This window comes from Eleutherodactylus coqui, chromosome 5 (genome assembly GCF_035609145.1).
Source record: "Eleutherodactylus coqui strain aEleCoq1 chromosome 5, aEleCoq1.hap1, whole genome shotgun sequence".
Classification (NCBI taxonomy): domain Eukaryota; kingdom Metazoa; phylum Chordata; class Amphibia; order Anura; family Eleutherodactylidae; genus Eleutherodactylus; species Eleutherodactylus coqui.
Window position 1 is genome coordinate 210,352,933 of NC_089841.1, and position 18,247 is coordinate 210,371,179.

At 42.1% G+C, this 18,247-nt stretch overlaps 1 protein-coding gene across 1 annotated transcript in view; it reads right to left on the reverse strand.

Moving 5' to 3' along the window:
- Nucleotides 1-18,247, reverse strand: part of VPS13A (vacuolar protein sorting 13 homolog A) — a 174,725-nt gene that overhangs the window by 83,683 nt on the left and 72,795 nt on the right. Inside the window, exons 22-29 of the mRNA XM_066604146.1 lie at nucleotides 18,070-18,187; nucleotides 8,951-9,089; nucleotides 8,255-8,339; nucleotides 6,393-6,574; nucleotides 4,936-5,092; nucleotides 4,770-4,849; nucleotides 4,604-4,663; nucleotides 2,677-2,851 (exon numbers count right to left, since the gene is read on the reverse strand). Coding sequence (XP_066460243.1) covers nucleotides 2,677-2,851; nucleotides 4,604-4,663; nucleotides 4,770-4,849; nucleotides 4,936-5,092; nucleotides 6,393-6,574; nucleotides 8,255-8,339; nucleotides 8,951-9,089; nucleotides 18,070-18,187 — 996 coding nt within the window. The remainder of the gene's footprint in view (nucleotides 1-2,676; nucleotides 2,852-4,603; nucleotides 4,664-4,769; nucleotides 4,850-4,935; nucleotides 5,093-6,392; nucleotides 6,575-8,254; nucleotides 8,340-8,950; nucleotides 9,090-18,069; nucleotides 18,188-18,247) is intronic.

Genomic DNA, 18,247 nt, shown 5'->3' on the forward strand with positions numbered 1-18,247 from the left:
AAATTATTAGAAATAATTCTTAGATGGTTTTTGAAATGTAACCCATTCCCGCTATAGGACGTAAGTTTACGTCCTGGGAGCCTGGTAATTCCCGCAACAGGACGTAAACTCACATATGATCCCGCGCTATCCCGCAGCGGGAGCTGGCTGTCAGTCACAGCCGGCGTCCCGCTGCAACAGCGGGGGTGCATCGGAGATGCGCCCCCTGCTGTTAACCCCTTCCCTGCCGCGATCTAAGTAGATCGCGGCAGGGAAAGAGTTCACAGAGGGAGCGGACTCTGTCTCTCCGGCCGGCTCTCGCGATGTTATCGCGAGAGCCCGGCCTGTCGCCATGGTAACAGGACGCCAGACACTGGCGTCCTGTATTACCAGTGCCCGAGATCGCTGTATAAGCAATAAGGCATGGCAGAGCAGTAGCTCTGCCATGCCTTATGACAGCGATCATCAGGGCAGTGGTTAAAGTCCCCCAGGGGGACTCAAATTGTGTAAAAAAAAACAAAGATTAAAAAAATGAATTAAAAAAAGGGTAAAAAAAGGGTAAAAAAAACCCATTCTTTATGCTTTTTCTCAGATTAGCATTAAAAAAAAGGTAAAAAAAAAATAAAACCCCACATACTTGGTATTGTCGCGTCCTTAACGACGCGTACAATAAGATGCACATGCTTTTGACTGTGCACGGAAAAAAACGCAAAAAAAAAACGCAAAAAACCTGAGGTAATATCACTAAAAACGCAATAAAAGTGATCAAAAAAGCCGTATGTACCCCAAAATGGTACCAGTAAAAACTACAGCTCGTCTCGCAAAAAATAAGCCCTTACAAAGCTCCGTACATCAAAAAATAAAAAAGTTACAGGACTTTGAATGCAGCGATTTAGAAAAAAAATAAAAGGATTTCCAAAAAAAAAAAGGTTTTTTATTGCAGAAGAGTGGAAAAAAACTAAAAAAAAATGTAAGAATTTTGGTATCGTTGTAACCGTACCGGTCCACAGAAAAAATGGAATGTCTTATCTATGGCAGAATTGATGCGTTTTCTCTATCATAAAAAAAAAAGTTTTACAATATAGTTAATGTACCCAAAAACGACGCCGATAAAAACTACAGTTCGCCACGCAAAAAACAAGCGTATGTGACCGCGTCGACGGAAAAATAAAAAAGTTATGGCTTTTGATAAACAGAGAAGAAAATCCACCAAAAATTGTTGCGTCCTTAACCCAAAATAGGCCATGTCATTAAGGGGTTAAAACTCATCATATTTTAAATGTTACTAAACATATATACCATATATACTTGAGTATTAGCCGACCCAAGTAAAAGCAGAGTCAACAAGTTTTACCACAAAAAACTGGGAAAAAACTTATTGACTCGAGTATAAGCCAAGCTATACTCGAGTATATACTGGGTAAAAAAAAACCTCCATACTCACCTCCCAGCCAGCGGTAATCCCCGTAGTCCTATCTGCTCGGTTCCATCAGCGCTGTGTAAGTAAGCGCTGTGATTGGCTGGTGCTCAATCCAATCACAGTGTTTACTTACACAGCGCTGTCAGCGGGGCATTTGGAAGCCAAGCAGGGAGAGGACAGCGGGGAGAATTCTAAAGCAGCTTGCGTGCGGGCAAGCTGCTTTAGAATTCTCCCCGTTGTCAACCCCCTGCTGGACTTTCAAATGTTCCACCATCAGCGCTGTGTAAGTAAGCGTTGTGACTGGATCGAGCGCCAGCCAATCACTGCCGTGCCGCGATCATTCACAGCCAATCAGTGAATGTCATTAATTGATTGGCTGTGAATGATAGAGCGCCGGCTGTGATTGGCTGGCGCTTGATCCAATCACAGTGTTGACGGCAGGGGATGACAGAGCCGAGCAGAGAGGACGCTGGGGAATGACAGCGGGGAGAATTCAAGTAGCTCGTCGCATCGGCACCGGGAACATAGGAAATCAAGCAGCTTGCCGCACCACCGCTGGGAACACAAACGCCGGCTGGGAGGGGAGTATAAAGTTTTGTTTTTAACCCTTCCCTGACTCCAGTATAAGCCGAAGGGGGCTTTTTCAGCACAAAAAAAATGTGCTGAAAAACTAGGCTTATACTCGAGTATATACGGTACATATATAGGGTAATTAACAACGTATAGGTTTGTTGTTTCTTATCTAACCAGAAGCTTAATGTACAGTACACTTCGCCTTAGGCCGCCTGCACACGGAGGGGATTCCCGCAACGGAGTTCGACCTGGTGCCTGGCCAGTGACCCCTGCTTACCTTTCCGGCATCTTCTCCTCTTCTGTGAATTTGCCGGCCGGCTCATGTGCAGTTAAGAGGACGCTTCGGCGTCGCTATGGCAATGATAATAATTGAAGAATGGCTGCGGGACGGACAGTTTCCATTGACTTCAATAGAAGCCAGCCATGCGTAGCCGGCACAAAATCGCAGCATGCTGCGGTTTTTCCTTCTCCGCGAGCGGAAAATCGCAATCGGTTTCTGCTCGTGGATAGGAAATAGTGTTCTCTCATAGCATGCTATGGGCTGGATTTGCTGCGGAATCCCGCTCCGGATTTCGCAATGAAAATCCGCCCGTGTGCAGGAGGCCTTAAACAACAAATATATGTGCAGACTGCAGGATTACCTTTGAACACAATTTTATTTACTTGGTAACAGTTTGAAATTCATGTTCCAAGCCATGCCTTACTTAGTTTGTTTCTTGCACCCTCCCTTTTATCCCCTTCCTCGTCATCCTCATTTATGGTTTGGAGCACTTTCTCAGGTTCCTTGTTTTCAGATTTGGGTATGAGGTTGGTCATAAAACTCATAGTACTCAAAAGAGCCTCAGTGTGAAGATAGACATCCAAAGAAGAGAAGTTCACCTATTAAGAAAAATATATAAAGAGTAATCCTCTGTAACATTTGTCATATGAAAAGTAAGGTTTGGTACAGTGTTAGCCAGTAGAGGAAATGTGATTGTTCCCAGCAAGAGAAACCAAGTAATCTTGTAGATATGATACCTTTTAATGGCTAACAAAGATACATGATGTTATAGCGAGCTTCCGAACCTCTCGGGGTTCTTCTTCAGGCTTAAATGGAATAGATCCGAAGAGGCATGAATATTTATACACACTTATGACACACATACTTGGGAGGAATTGGGCTGCACACGTGTGAAAAAGACTTTGGTATACTAATAGAAAACAGACTGAACATGAGTCAACAATGTGATGCAGCAACAAAAAAGGCAAACTATTCTGGGATATATTGAGAATCATAGAGTCTAGAGCACATGACGTAATAATTCCCCTCTATTATGCCTTGGTCAGACATCACCTGGAATACCATGTCCAGTTCTGGGCACCTTAAAATTTAAAAAAATGTCATAGACAAACTGGAGCAAGCTCAGAAAAGAGCTACCAGATGGTGAGCGGTCTGCAAATCATGTCCTATGAGGAACGGTTAAAGAATCTGGGAATGATTAATAGCTTTTAAAAAAGGCAGCTGAGAGGTGACCTACTAGCGGTCTACAAATATCTAAAGGGCTGTCAACGTCCAGAGGCATCAGCCCTATTCTCATTTGCACAAGTAAAAATTAGTAGCAATGGGATAAAACTGAAAGGCATTAGACACAGATTAGATATTAGGAAAAACTTTCTGACAGTGAGGGTGATCAATGAGAAGAACAGTTTGCCACAGGAGGTGGTGAGTGCTCCTTCAATGGAAGTCTTCAAACAAAGGCTCGACAGACATCTGTCTGGGATTATTTAGTGAATCTTGCATTAAGAAGGGGGTTGAACTCGATGACCCTGGAAGTCCCTTCCAAGTCTACGATTCTATGACATTGGTGTGGGCTCATAAAAGTAATTTAGTGGAAAACTCCTTTACTTTTGAGAAAAATTGGTTTCCTTGTCCCTGTCTAAAGCATGCACAGCCATCTTCCCACAGAAATCAGCAAGTGATATATAAATAAATCAAGGCACTCCCAATGATTTTAATGGAGAAGTCACTGTGCTAGCAAAGCCAACAGGATGCATGAACCTTGACAACAGTGTGGATTCAAACTTAAACAGGATATTCCCATCACAGTATTTCATGGCCGAGATGGGAACACCTAGCAGCTCTGTTCTGACCACGTCTTGGAAAAAGCTGAGCACTTAGCACATCGTTGTTTTCGGAGCCCTCAGTAAAATGAATGGTAGCTACAGAAACAGTGCTGCACTAAGCGTTCGGCTCTTACACTATACTCCAGCTAAGTGGCCGGTAGCCATGGCATCGGTTTTCCATGTTGGTTATCAAAAGCCAAGACGGGAATACCCCTTTAATCCACAAGAATATAAATGTTTATAACATTGCAGTTCAACATCTGCTGATCCTATTGTAGATGATGACCATACACACCACATATAGCCTCTTCTTCAGTGTAAACAAGGACCAGTATCCCTTCATTGTCTACATCAGTTGGGTTTCAACCTGGCACATCCCACAAATGAGACTTTAACATCTTCTCATTGTCATAATAATTATCTCCCCCCACCCCCCCTCCAATGAAAACCCCTTTAAAGATCAAATATTTTTACATTTGTTGCATTGATCACCTAATAGATCACAAAAAAAGTTGTTGTTAAGCATACCTTTATCAACTGTTCGATATTTTTGTAAGTAGTCTTGAATTCTGGACCATTTACATCTGCCTAAGTATAAAAAAATATCAAATATCAGTAAAACTGAAGAAAAGATTGTAAAGATATGTAAAAAAAAAGGCCTGACAGATATGACCACATCTTTATTTCCACAAACCTTAACATATTCCATGATTAAAAGATCATCTGTGGTATTATCCAGTGTTGTGAGAAGATAAACTGGTTTCTCTTCATCATCTGAAATGGGAATAAATGGCAAACAGTTAATTTTCTAGTGTTTATGTAAAAATAATCTCTTTATTGAACGTTCAGTCAGACTTTACCTGTATACTGGGGGCACTTTAAGGAGATTTCCCTCAGAAATGCATTTGCTGACATATCAAAGGTTCGAACATTCAGTTCTGTGCCCAGCCCCAAAATCTCCAATTGCATGACCGTTGTCTCCGTATCTTCTGACAGGCTACACAGCTGCAGGACTACCTGTTAGATATATCAAAAAGGAATGTATAACCTGTAGTAACCTGGAAGATAAACTATGGGAGAGAATTTGAATATATTTCATAAAAACAACAGCTACACAAGTCAATTCTACAAAAGCAACACTGCGGCATAATAAAGAACGCATTAGGCATGCACAGCCATACACATTTTATCTGGGAATTCGAGGTGTCTGGCAGCAGTTTATTCTCCTCCCTTTGTTGAAATAAATACATACTCAACTAAAGTCCCATTTACATACAAAGTTAATCTTTCAAAGGACTGAAAGATTTAGCGATCTATTTGCATAGAGTGTTAAAGGCCATTAACACTATCATCTTCATTTGCATGTAAAAGGGCCTCCAGGAGCTGTTTGCAGAGCCCAGCATGTGACTAATTACAATGTTATCTGCCAACTCCAGTGGAGATAACAGCTCGAGGTCTATTGCGAGATGAATGGGTTTGCATTAGCTCTCATTAGCTGAAAAATGGATTTTAGGTTCACCTTAAAATCATCGTTCAAACGAAAAGTGCACAATGCCAGCGTTTACATGTAACAATTATCACTCATTTTTGGTCATTTGAACGAATTTTGAGCGATAATAGTTACATGTAAATGGGCCTTAAGACTTGGTCATACATCTATTAGAGCCTTCGTCTAGTGTTTCTGCCATAAGAAGAAATAGTATACAGTGCTATGTTTTCTGCTTAAGGATAACGGATACGATAAGGGAAATCTGAGGAAACCCATTACAGTCAATAATGGATCCAGGACACTAATTCTATGATGGAATCAGAAAAACAAATGAAAGCACAGCCAAATCCATGCATGTACGTCTATGGGGGAGCCAAGGAAGGTAGCCGACATCTGAACGTCAGCTTTCTTCTTTACTATACAAGATGTAACATATCAGAGTAGTTATCTAACTGGAGAACTGGCCATGCTTTACTCTAGTGTAATTCAGCATATATACAATCACCTCAGTTGCATTACTAAGCAACCCTCAATACATTTTATAGCAGACCTCTTAAGTAGGATGTTGGAAGCCCATTATATATCTGATGGCGTAAATGCCGAATGCAAGAAAATTACAATTGGGGAGATCAAAATGGGTGCAATGAGTTGCTCTTGGCAGCCAATCACACTGCTGCGCCTTTTTCCAAAGGCTCTGCATGACAGATTGAATCTGTTCAGTTATTATGGGCAGCTTTTCCACTCTTTCTGTGAATTAATTTTTATAAATCTTCCTCCATATTATAAATTATGATTTTTTTTTATTCTCTTGTTCATTCTAAGACTTACAACAGGTATCTCAAATCTCATCTGAAACTCTGTCATGTTCTTGAGGGTATCTTGCTTTGCCAGTCTCTTCTTTCTCATGCTGTTACTCCTAGTCAGTGAGATATTGGAGGACTCAAAGAAAGGCATATCTTCCTCAGGACTGGTGGGTGCGTCATAGAATTCGTCACACTCCGACTCTAAATCTGCAAATTTTAAATGAGGGACAAAAATACATAATTAAATATTACTTAAAGGGCTCTTGCACACTTGCGGTTTTCTTGCGTGTTTTTTTATCACGCGATAACGTATTACCCATTGCTCTGTAGGGTAATCATTATCTCCATACCAGTAACTTGTAAAGGGAATCGCTAAAGAAGTTTTCATTATATTCTATGCTAAAAGTCAGTAAGGACAGGGGGCAGCGTCAAATGTATAAACTTTATTGGTGTTTGCGTGGTGCGAGTGTCTGTGCAACTTATTTGATGCCATGATTTGGATGCCGGTAAAAGTCTGGGTCATGGGGTCAACAAACAGCCTAAATAGGTGCAGAAGGGTGATAAAATGAGCAGGTTTGGGGTATTCTTTTCTGGGGAAAAAATAACCCCAAAGAGACAATCAGAGAGCAAGCATATAAGATTATTAAAAGTCAATAAAATGTGTTACCCCTCCCACTGGGATCACTTACAGTTATGCAGGCTGTTATAAGCCACTCCTCTCCCTGCAGTTTGTCAGCATGACCTCTGCTGCACCCCTCCTTCACCACACTAGCTGAAGTGAGGTCACACCATCTCAGGCTAGATTGCAGCTAAAGCTGGAATCTTAGTCTTGTTTTAAGAGCTACAGACACCTGTTTTTTTTAATTAATGCGTGTATTTTGGGCTGAAAAATTATGCTGAAAAGATTTATGACCTTTGATACCTTTTGATTTGGCCAAAAATCAGCTCATTGACGGAATTATTAAAAAAAAAAAAGGATTCTGCAGCTTGCTATATACAGTGGTGTATAGAAGATGGAGAAACAAAACAGCCAAAAATACATGCATTTAAGTAAAATAAAATGCCAACTCAAAGGAGTGCATAGCCTTTAAAGCCCAGATTCTTAGTTTTATACCAAGACTAAGATCACAGTTCTCGCTGCAACCTGTGAAACAGACAGCAGTATGAGATGCAGGTATATGCAACTCCAACTTCAACCTCCTTAATCTGAGGATAGTTCACTGCTAGAGTGGTGATTAGAGATGAGCGAACGTACTCGGCCACGCCCCTTTTTGACTCGAGCACCGCGTTTTTCGAGTACTTCTCTACTTGGGTGAAAAGATTCGGGGGGCGCCGTGGGTGAGTGGGGGAGGTGTTAGAGAGAGAGAGAGAGCCCCCCCTGTTCCCCACTGCTACCCCCCCGCTCCACCACACCATCCCCCGCTCCCCCCGAATCTTTGCACCCGAGTAGCCAGGTACTCGAAAATAGCGATGCTCGATCCAGTAATTACTCGAAATGAGTACGTTCGCTCATCTCTAGTGGTGATCTTAATCTAGTTTTTGAGGAAAGATTCTTGGCTTTAAAACAAGGTGAAGATCAAAGCCGCAATACAGCCCAAGTTAGAGCCATTAGTATCTCATTCTTGCTACTAATGCCTTGGCTACTGAAGTGCCTGCCTGCAAAGATGTATGAGATACATCCTTGGCAGAAAAATGGCAAAACAATATTCAGTTAAGTACTGTAACAGTTATATACTTACATATTCAATTTATTTAAACTTCTAATAAAAAAAATAAATCTAACTAAATGTAAACATATTCCCCCACATTTTTATACCATGGTACTATTTTCATACAATGCTTTATTACGTATTTAGCTATATAATAAATAACCATTTAAAACTTTACCAGACTCAATGATTGATTGTAGAGCTACTAAATCGGTATGCTTTGCAACAAGCTGAGGTGTGGTCATTGGAGGTGACTTTATGCTCTGTAAAGTTGAGAGAATGAAAGCACATAGTGAAAAACCTTGGGATATAATTTTAAAAAAAGTATCTTGAAGAGGTTATCCCACGAGTGACGGCGTGGGAGTAGCTATTCCCTCTTCTTAAAGACTTAGTTGGTGTTATACTTCTGTTGTCATAACTTGCCGGTAGTAAAATTCATTAGTCAGAGTTAGTGTTGTGGTCAGACCTCACTTTCCCAACCTATAGTATGAACACCTGATACATTGTGCAAACAGCAATGAAAACTCTATTGAGAACTTTGTCATCATTTACCTTTAGAATTGTCATTTAGCAAAACAGCAATAACTTTCAGTCCTTTTTTTTTTTACTTGACCCATAGTTTAGACATGCATTAATAAAATTGAAGATTTATATGTTTGCCAGAGCGAGGCTGGGCTTTAGTGGGGCTTTTGGCGCTTTGGATACAATTTTAGCCCAGGCGGTTTATGGTTCCTCACAATTTCTGTTTCACTTATATCTTGCTTTGGTGAACCGGCCACTTCAATCTGGGCTCCACATTACTGACACAAAGCAGTGAAATGAATTCTTCATCCAGGATAAATATAAACAATTGTATGGAAACAAAGATACGTACGGGGGCTTTCTTAGGAGAGGCGGATGGTGTAGGAGACGACTCTGGTTTAGGAATACTGTCAATCAGTTTCAATACACCTTGCAGCTTCTGGTCAGAAATCTTTACAGAAAGTATAGGCAGCTCGCCAAATAATTTAAATCTGAAGAAGGAATAGAAGAAAAAAAAAATAGGAGAAAATGTTTCAATAGCACTTGTTATTGTTTTTATAAAAGTTGTCCACATTTAAAGGGGTTGTCCCGCACCGAAACGTTTTTTTTTTTCTCAACCCCCCCCCCCCCCCCCTCCCGTTCGGCGCGAGACAACCCCGATGCAGGGGTTAAACAAGAACACCGGACAGCGCTTACCTGAATCCCCGCGCTCCGGTGACTTCTTACTTACCTGCTGAAGATGGCCGCCGGGATCTTCTCCCTCGGTGGACCGCAGGGCTTCTGTGCGGTCCATTGCCGATTCCAGCCTCCTGATTGGCTGGAATCGGCACGTGACGGGGCGGAGCTACACGGAGCCCCATTGAGAAAAGAAGAAGACCCGGACTGCGCAAGCGCGTCTAATTTGGCGATTCGACGCTGAAAATTAGACGGCTCCATGGAAACGAGGACGCCAGCAACGGAGCAGGTAAGTGAAAAATTTCTTATAACTTCTGTATGGCTCATAATTAATGCACAATGTACATTAAAAAGTGCATTAATATGGCCATACAGAAGTGTATAGACCCACTTTGTTTCGCGGGACAACCCCTTTAACTTTCCATGTTGATTACACATCACAGAGACACATAGTAAGGCCTCATGTCCATGGCACGGGCGGATTTCCTCAGTGGAAGACCTGCGTCTCAGTGCAGAGATTGTATTTAAATACTTGCCAGCGTTTGCAGATGCGATTTGTTTCCTGCGCAGATGTAAGCAGATACACTGCGGATCATTTGCGGGGGGAAGGGGCGGGGGGGGGGGGGGGGATGCGGATTGCACGCTTCCATAGAGATCTATGGAGGCTATCCGCGCGGAATCCGCAGTAAAATGGCGCATGCAATTTCTTTTCTGTGCGAGGCATCCGCAAATTAAATTGTGTTAATTGAAGTGCTGATGCCCCATGCTTCCCTATGGGTGGCTTGAACTGTACTTCAAATCCATCCTTGGGCATTGGACCAAAATATTCATTTTCACGGTGTATTACCTATTGATTACGTCCCTTTTATACAGGATGGCTGTTAGAGGCTGAAGCACTCGACAGCCATCCCAGCAATGATCACTCATGTGCTTTTATACTGGAGGGTCATCAGTCAGTGAATGGCGGCAGTGCGGGCCAGGGATGGTTCAAGTACTCCCTCCTCCATTCACAGTAAACAGGCAGTCATTTATAGATGAACGACTGCCTGTTTAAACTAAATGCTGCAGCGACAGACCAAGGATGAGTTTACCGCTTATCAGACATTCACTGCACATGTGCACACTGCATAATTAACTGTGCAACCCGCAAGATCTAATGAGTGATTTGCACAATAATATAATATATAGCATGACACTGATACCATTTCTCATGAAGCATCATTATGCTGACAGCTTTAGGACTAAGTTCTTGCAATAGTGTAACAGTTTGTGTTCACACATGGCAGATTTGCTGCAAATCTGTCACCTTGGAGAGAGACTGCAGCAAATTCTGCAACATTTGTTGTAGATTCACAGCAGTTTTTCACCCCTTCAATTGGAGAGATAAAATCTGCTTCAGATACGCACCAAAATCAACATCAAAGTCCACTCCAAATTGTGCGATTTTCATAGATCATACCGTTACTAACTTTTCACAAAGTGTATGCTCATCTGACAGCCGGTGTATCATCAATCTCGTAATATACGTTCATTAAAAAAGGTTTTTGTTTTGCAACTGAAAATGAAGTATGCAGTGCCTGCCACTAGGGGTCAGCCTTCCAAAACAGCTTTGCAAATCACTGCTTGTTGCAAGGATTTGGCATCTCTTACCGGTAGCAACAGGGACATGAAGACACTGTTCGTTATTATATGCTCTAGAGGCTGCCTTGCAGCTGATTGGAGGAGGGCTATGCAAAGCAACATGAAAAGTGCGGAAGAAGTCGTCCCAGCCAGCACAGCACGGGCAGGATGGCTGCTTAGGAAATGCCGCGCCTGCAAGTAGATTGCATACAGCAGGGCAGCAGAAAAACAGGAAAATCTACATGGAAAACTAAATCCATACAACTCAAACTGAGTGCAAACAAGAGCAAAGCAGCTTTTGAATTTTTTTTTCAAATTAATGTTTGTTTTGTTAGGTTTCTATAGTCGCCATTTGCCAACATGACATGTAAAATGCTGTTCTTTTCCTGCATATATTTACCCCTTGAGTGGCAAGCCCGGAAATTTTCCGGGACGAGCTCCACTGCCCACAGCGATATAGCCCGGAAGATTTCCGGGCTATGTATCACTATGGGAGCTGCAGAGCACAATGCCACAAGCTGTGACAGTGTGCTCTGCCTGCACAGAGAGCAGTTCAGGATTTTAAAATAAGAAGCAGGGAGATACTGCCGATCTGCCGGCAATCTCCTGCTTTTAATTTTAAACTCCTGCAATAGTTTGTATACAGGTTGCCATAGAGACCATCAGCTTGTCAGAAGCAAGCCGATGGCCTCTGTGGCAGGGAGAGCTTGGTGCTTGGCTGTCAGAGGACAGCCAGGCACCAGCTCTTACAGCAGAGATAAGAGAAAACCTCTGATCTCTGCTGTGTTAACCCTTTAAATAGTGCAGTCTATGTGACTGCTGCATGTAAAGGGCTGTCACCAATGGACCCCCAGAATGTGATCAGGGGGTCCTGATGGGTCTCTGTGAAAGTCTCCTACAGGGACAAAAAAAAAGTTAAAAAAAAAAAAAAAAAGGTTAAAAATAAAAAAAATAAAAAACAAAAACACTTGTTTCCCTTTACTTTGTAAAAAATTAAAAATAACATTACACATATGGTATCCCTGCATCATAATGACACGGAAAAAGAAGTTAGTACATTATTTAACCCCTTAATGACACGGCCCCTTTTTTTCTTTTTTTCCCCCCATTTTTTTTTTCCTCCCCGTTTAAAAAATCATCACTTCTTTATTTATCCATCGACGTATGAGGGCTTGTTTTTTGCAGGATAAGTTGTATTTTTCAATGGTGCTATTTAATGTACCATATAATGTACTGAAAAACATTTTACAAAATTTTAAGTGGAGTAAAATGAAAAAAAAAAATGACATTCCGCCATCTTTCAGTGCGTTTTATTTCTACGGCACACAAACTGGAACAAAAGCGACATAACTTTATTCTATGGGTCAGTACGATTACTACGATACCAAACTTGTATAGTTTTTTTTTTGCTGTAGTACTTGTATTTTTTTTCCGACATTTAATTTTTTTAAATTATTTTTTGCTGCATCTTCTGCGCGCAATAACTTTATTTTTCCGTCGCCGTACTTGAGCAAGGGCTCATTTTTTTGCGGGATGTCCTGTAGTTTATGTTAGTACTAATTTAGAATACAAACGACTTTTTGATTGCTTTTTATTGCATTTTTTTCTTGGAGACAGGATAACTGAAAAAGTGCATTTGTGGCGTTCTTTATTTTTTTTTCGGACTACGTTCACTGTGCGGGGTAAATAATGCACTGCTTTAATAGATCGGACATTTACGGATGCGGTGATACCAAATTTGTATTTTTCTTTTAGTATTTAGATTTTTTTTATTATAGATATGGCAAAAGGTGGGTAATTTTAACTTTTATTCCTTTTTTTTTTTAAGTGTGAAAAAGAAAAAAAAACTATTATAATTTGGTATTGGCATAATTGTACTGGCCTGTAGAATTACTTAATACATTATTTGTACTGCTCAGAGAATGCAGTGAAAAATAAAAATAAAAAACATGCCAGAATTACAGATTTTGTTAATCTTGCCTCTAGAAAAAATGGAATAAAAAGCGATCAAAATTTTACATGTTCCAAAAAAATTAGACAAATGAAGACTGAAGTTCATCCCGCAAAAAATACGGCCTTCTAGAGCACCAGCAATGGAAAAATAAAATGATACGGCTCTTGGAATGTGGCGACACAAAAGCAAACCTTTAAGAAAAAAAAATGTTTTAAATGTACAAAAATAGCAAAACATTAAAAAAAAAACTGTATAAATTTGGTATCGCCGGAATCGTGTTGACTCAGAGAATAATGTTATCACATGATTTATTCTGCACGCTGAAAGCCGTAAAAATGAAATCCAAAAAACAAAGGGAAAAATTTCTTTTTTTCCATAATCTCCCTACAAATTTTTTTACAAAAGTTATACAATACATTATATATACCCAAAAATGATGCCATCAAAAAGTACAACTTGTCCCGCAAAAAACAGCCCTCATATGACCTGGTCAATAGAAAAAGGAAAAAGTTATGGCTCTTGGAACGCGACTTCAAAATTAGTTGAAATTAAATGATTAGACCATTTTAAAAACCTGCCCTGGTGGGTACGACAGGGTGGTAGGAAACCCGCCACTGAAGGGGTTAAAGGTGCTAAAAGAAGTTAAAAATTTAAAAATATACATGATCATGTCCTTTTTATTTTGAACTTTTTAAAAATGCACATATAGGGGCACAACACATAAAACAACAAAAACAAAAAAAGTAAGTAAGGGGCGTGGTAAATACCATCCAACCACACCGTCACTAAAGATGGGCATCCAATTGTGCTGTGTGTGTGGGTGTTTGTGTGATCTGGTCACCGGCGACCACAAAGTTTTTTTGTCCTGCTTAAAGCCGGTAATGTATGAGGCAGGGGTATATTGGTACTTGGGGTTTGTAAGATAATCCCCAGTTGTTTTGGTCTTTTTTATTTATAAAGCCCACACACCGTAGATGGATGCAATTTTTAGTGATTTGAACGTTCGTTTCTTCACAATTCTTTTTTGCCCCCCCCCCCCCTTTTTTTCAAAGGAGGGTAGAGGTACCTGACCAATTCCTAAATGGATAGTCGGAATTGGCCTTGGCCGTAGGGATCATCTCCCGAGGTTGCTAGATATGTATGATGCCAACCTCCAGAGAGAGTCTCCCGGTTAGTATGGGACGGCCTCACCTCTATAGATAAGGGTCGTAGTGTAAATACTTGACCCAAGCGTATTCGAATTTCCCTTTTTAGTATGCTGATTCTCGTATTTAATTGCTCGACGCGTTTCACCACTTCAATTCTCGTGGATCATCAGGAGCATTATAAATCGGGATTGAGTAGAGACAGTATAGATGATATCATGAGGTCACCAATAGACCAATTGATAAAGAAACGAATATCTTAATTTTTGGAGGGCCTGTTCATGCAGCAGGTTTCTCAAAGGATCGGGTCTAGCCGTTCGTCTGGACAAAGGACATCTCCCTCTTCATGAGAAAGCTCAGATGGAGGAAATATCATGCGATCCAGGATCGCAAATTGGCCAACGAACTAGGTGTACCAGTCTCTGATATTCCCGCAATTAGGGACCTCCAAAGTTTGGAGGAAGACTCATCTGGACCAATTACATACACTGATTGCAGGCCAACAAATAGATCCCATCCCCCTGCAATGAGTTGTCCAGAATTGGATATCTTTGAGAATTTGGTCCTAAGGGATATAAAAAAGATTCAAACCTCCAATATCAAAAATTATAACATGAGCATAAACGAAAAGAAGGCCCTGAAGGCTCTAGAAAAGAACGAGGACATCATTATTAAACCGTCTGATAAAGGCGGCAATGTGGTTATATTAGACAGAGAGAGCTACATCAAAATGTGCACCGACATTCTTGATGATGTAACCACATATGCTGTTTTGGAGGAGGACCCCACAGACAAATTCAAACAAGTATTAGACCAAATTCTCATGACCGCCAAAGAATCGAGACTCATCAATGAACGCGAGCTGAAATTCATGACTGTAGACACACCTAGACTGGCCACCTTCTACACCTTGCCAAAGATACACAAGGGGACGAACCCCCTAAAAGGACGCCCTATTGTTTCTGGCATTGATAACCTAACACAGAATGCCATCTTTATTTACACACTTCAAACTCTGGATAATATAGTGAATATTGTGAAGTCCATCACTCGCTCTGAACATACTGATCCTATTATCCCTCACGAACCCGTCAGACTATTCTTGTTCTTTTCGGGGTATCCATCACGGATCAGATGCATTCTTTGCATCTCACCGTGAGCGCCCGTAGGTGGCCACCCCCCCCCCCCCCCCATCGATAACGCTATGACAGCACGCCAATTAGAGTCCTGAGAAACGGCCCCACACTGAGCCGCTTGTCCCGATGATGCGGCACGCGTGGTGACGTCACTACGCGTTACATCGTGACGTCACGTCACCAGGACATGAGGTCTCGCTGCTATGAGACGCAGATGCGTCCCACGAGACGCCGCACGTCATGACGTCCCCCCACGTCTCTGCAGCGCTGTGCGCCGGGGGGCGGTATGTAGGACGCGATCCACGGCCCACCTGAGTGCACGGACCTATACGAGCGCCGTGACTGATAATAACAGACCCAGTCCGGCCCTGTGTCCGCTACACTGCGCAATACACATGCCTGATGTTACGGAGGGAGGTTAGATCCAGCGTCGCTCAGGTTGTCATGGCACCACGACACACGTCACGGGAGTACACACCCCCTGACGTTAAGCCGGACTCGGATTGGCCAAATACCGAGGAGGCGGGGACAAAATAACGGGCCCCCTCTGATCTTTCCTATAGACCACATCAGTAGAGGCATAGCCCGCGCCGATCGTCACACTGGGGGCTCCTTTCCACTGGCGAGATAGTTGTGCGTTTTCAGTGCGATGCGAGAGTGCGGGCTCTCGGGGGAAGGTCCTGCACGTGTGGTTCTGTGACAGCCTTTCCATTGGCGATGCTTGGGGGCAGGCTGCGATGCGAGGATTAAAAATCGCAGCAGGGGGATTGTTTCAGCGTTTGCGTTTTTCTCTCGCACACACAGCGTAATGGCGGGGCAGATGTCGCGTCGCATCGCAGCGCAATCGCAAACTTGCGGTTTTGCGGCGATGCGATGCGATCTTGGCATTGCGATTTTCTCGCAGCGATTATCGCCGTCGCCAGTGGAGAGGAGCCCTGAGGGACGATCGTTTCCACAACATCAGAGGACCCACACTCCAGTAACCATTGAGGACTCCTGATCCAGTGCTGGGTTTACATGGAGTCTAATAATAACAAATGAGCCCTTCCCATCCACATGATGTGTACACAAGGGGGCGTAGTCTATCTTGATAGGTGGACAAATTGATCACACCCTCTTGAAGGAGGGCACTGCACTATATAAGGCAAGCACCTTGCATCCAGAGCTCATTCCCTAGCCTACCATCTGGGCTATGGACACCAACTTTTGTTATTTTCATCTTGTATCCATCCTTTTCTTCTGTCAATTCTGACACTCTGGGAAAAGAAACTCGGGCGGGTTCTGTTAGATAAGCTCCTACACGTAACAGGCTAGTAAACCACTAGTCTGTTTATGTGATAGCTAAAGAAGCAGCAGATTGGTGAACGGGGTGTTCTCTATAGAGAAGCAGGGGGCTAGTGCTTCTCTCCTTTTCCTCACCTGGGGATATGTGTCCTGAATAAGCACAGGCACAAAAACCCTTGCGATACCGGCTTAGCGTCCCAGTATGCATATTGCATAGGACGAACCGGCTATCCAATCTCTGGACAGAGACGGATTGCTCCAATACTACTTTACTCACAGCATAATACTGCATCCCTATGGTATGTTTCTGTGAGTAGTAGCAGCTTGAACATTCCCGTATCAGTCCTGAACACCCCACGCCAGACATTCGCATTCAAGGCTGATTTGGGTCATTAGGATACGCTATCTCTGGCAAATCTCAAATTATTGCTTTTGTCAATAAGAGAAATTTGAGTATCGAACTTTCTACCCAGGCTAGACCCGATCCTTTGAGAAACCTGCTGCATGAACAGGCCCTCCAAAAATTAAGATATTCGTTTCTTTATCAATTGGTCTATTGGTGACCTCATGATATCATCTATACTGTCTCTACTCAATCCCGATTTATAATGCTCCTGATGATCCACGAGAATTGAAGTGGTGAAACGCGTCGAGCAATTAAATACGAGAATCAGCATACTAAAAAGGGAAATTCGAATACGCTTGGGTCAAGTATTTACACTACGACCCTTATCTATAGAGGTGAGGCCGTCCCATACTAACCGGGAGACTCTCTCTGGAGGTTGGCATCATACATATCTAGCAACCTCGGGAGATGATCCCTACGGCCAAGGCCAATTCCGACTATCCATTTAGGAATTGGTCAGGTACCTCTACCCTCCTTTGAAAAAAAGGGGGGGGGGCAAAAAAGAATTGTGAAGAAACGAACGTTCAAATCACTAAAAATTGCATCCATCTACGGTGTGTGGGCTTTATAAATAAAAAAGACCAAAACAACTGGGGATAATCTTACAAACCCCAAGTACCAATATACCCCTGCCTCATACATTACCGGCTTTAAGCAGGACAAAAAAAACTTCGTGGTCGCCGGTGACCAGATCACACAAACACCCCCACACACAGCACAATTGGATGCCCATCTTTAGTGACGGTGTGGTTGGATGGTATTTACCACGCCCCTTACTTACTTTTTTTGTTTTTGTTGTTTTATGTGTTGTGCCCCTATATGTGCATTTTTAAAAAGTTCAAAATAAAAATTATATTTTTTAATTCAAGTCACCACTGTGAAAGGGCTACTCAAGTTAAATTTGGAGACTTTTTGCTCTGCCTACTCTGTGAAATATACATGATCATGTATTTCCCGTTCCTCTAAAAGATCACAGTATGAGAAATGTATGCATTTCATATGAAACCATCATATCAAGTGACAACAGATCCTTCAAGCAGTAACATGCAAGAGACTCCTGTACTACATTATCCACAAGACTGGAACACTACATGGAGAAATAGGTCGTTACATTACTGTGTGCTATAAACCAGTGTTACTGTTCAGAATAGATTTTATTAGTGTTCTTTAAGCACTTGAAGTCTGAGGTCAATAATATTACCATTTCTTACATCTAGAATGATGTGATGAATGAATTAGGAGTATTCTTACTTTGGCATCCTGGAATCAGTCACTACCATGGCACGGCTGAAGTCCACCCTGAGGTCCATTGGCTCCAGGATATGCTGAGCAGAATGTTTTTGTGTTCGAGCCTCCTTCCAGTTCTCATCTACACAAAGCAATACATAGGAAACATAAGAGCAAAGCGCAATAGAGGCCCACTGACATA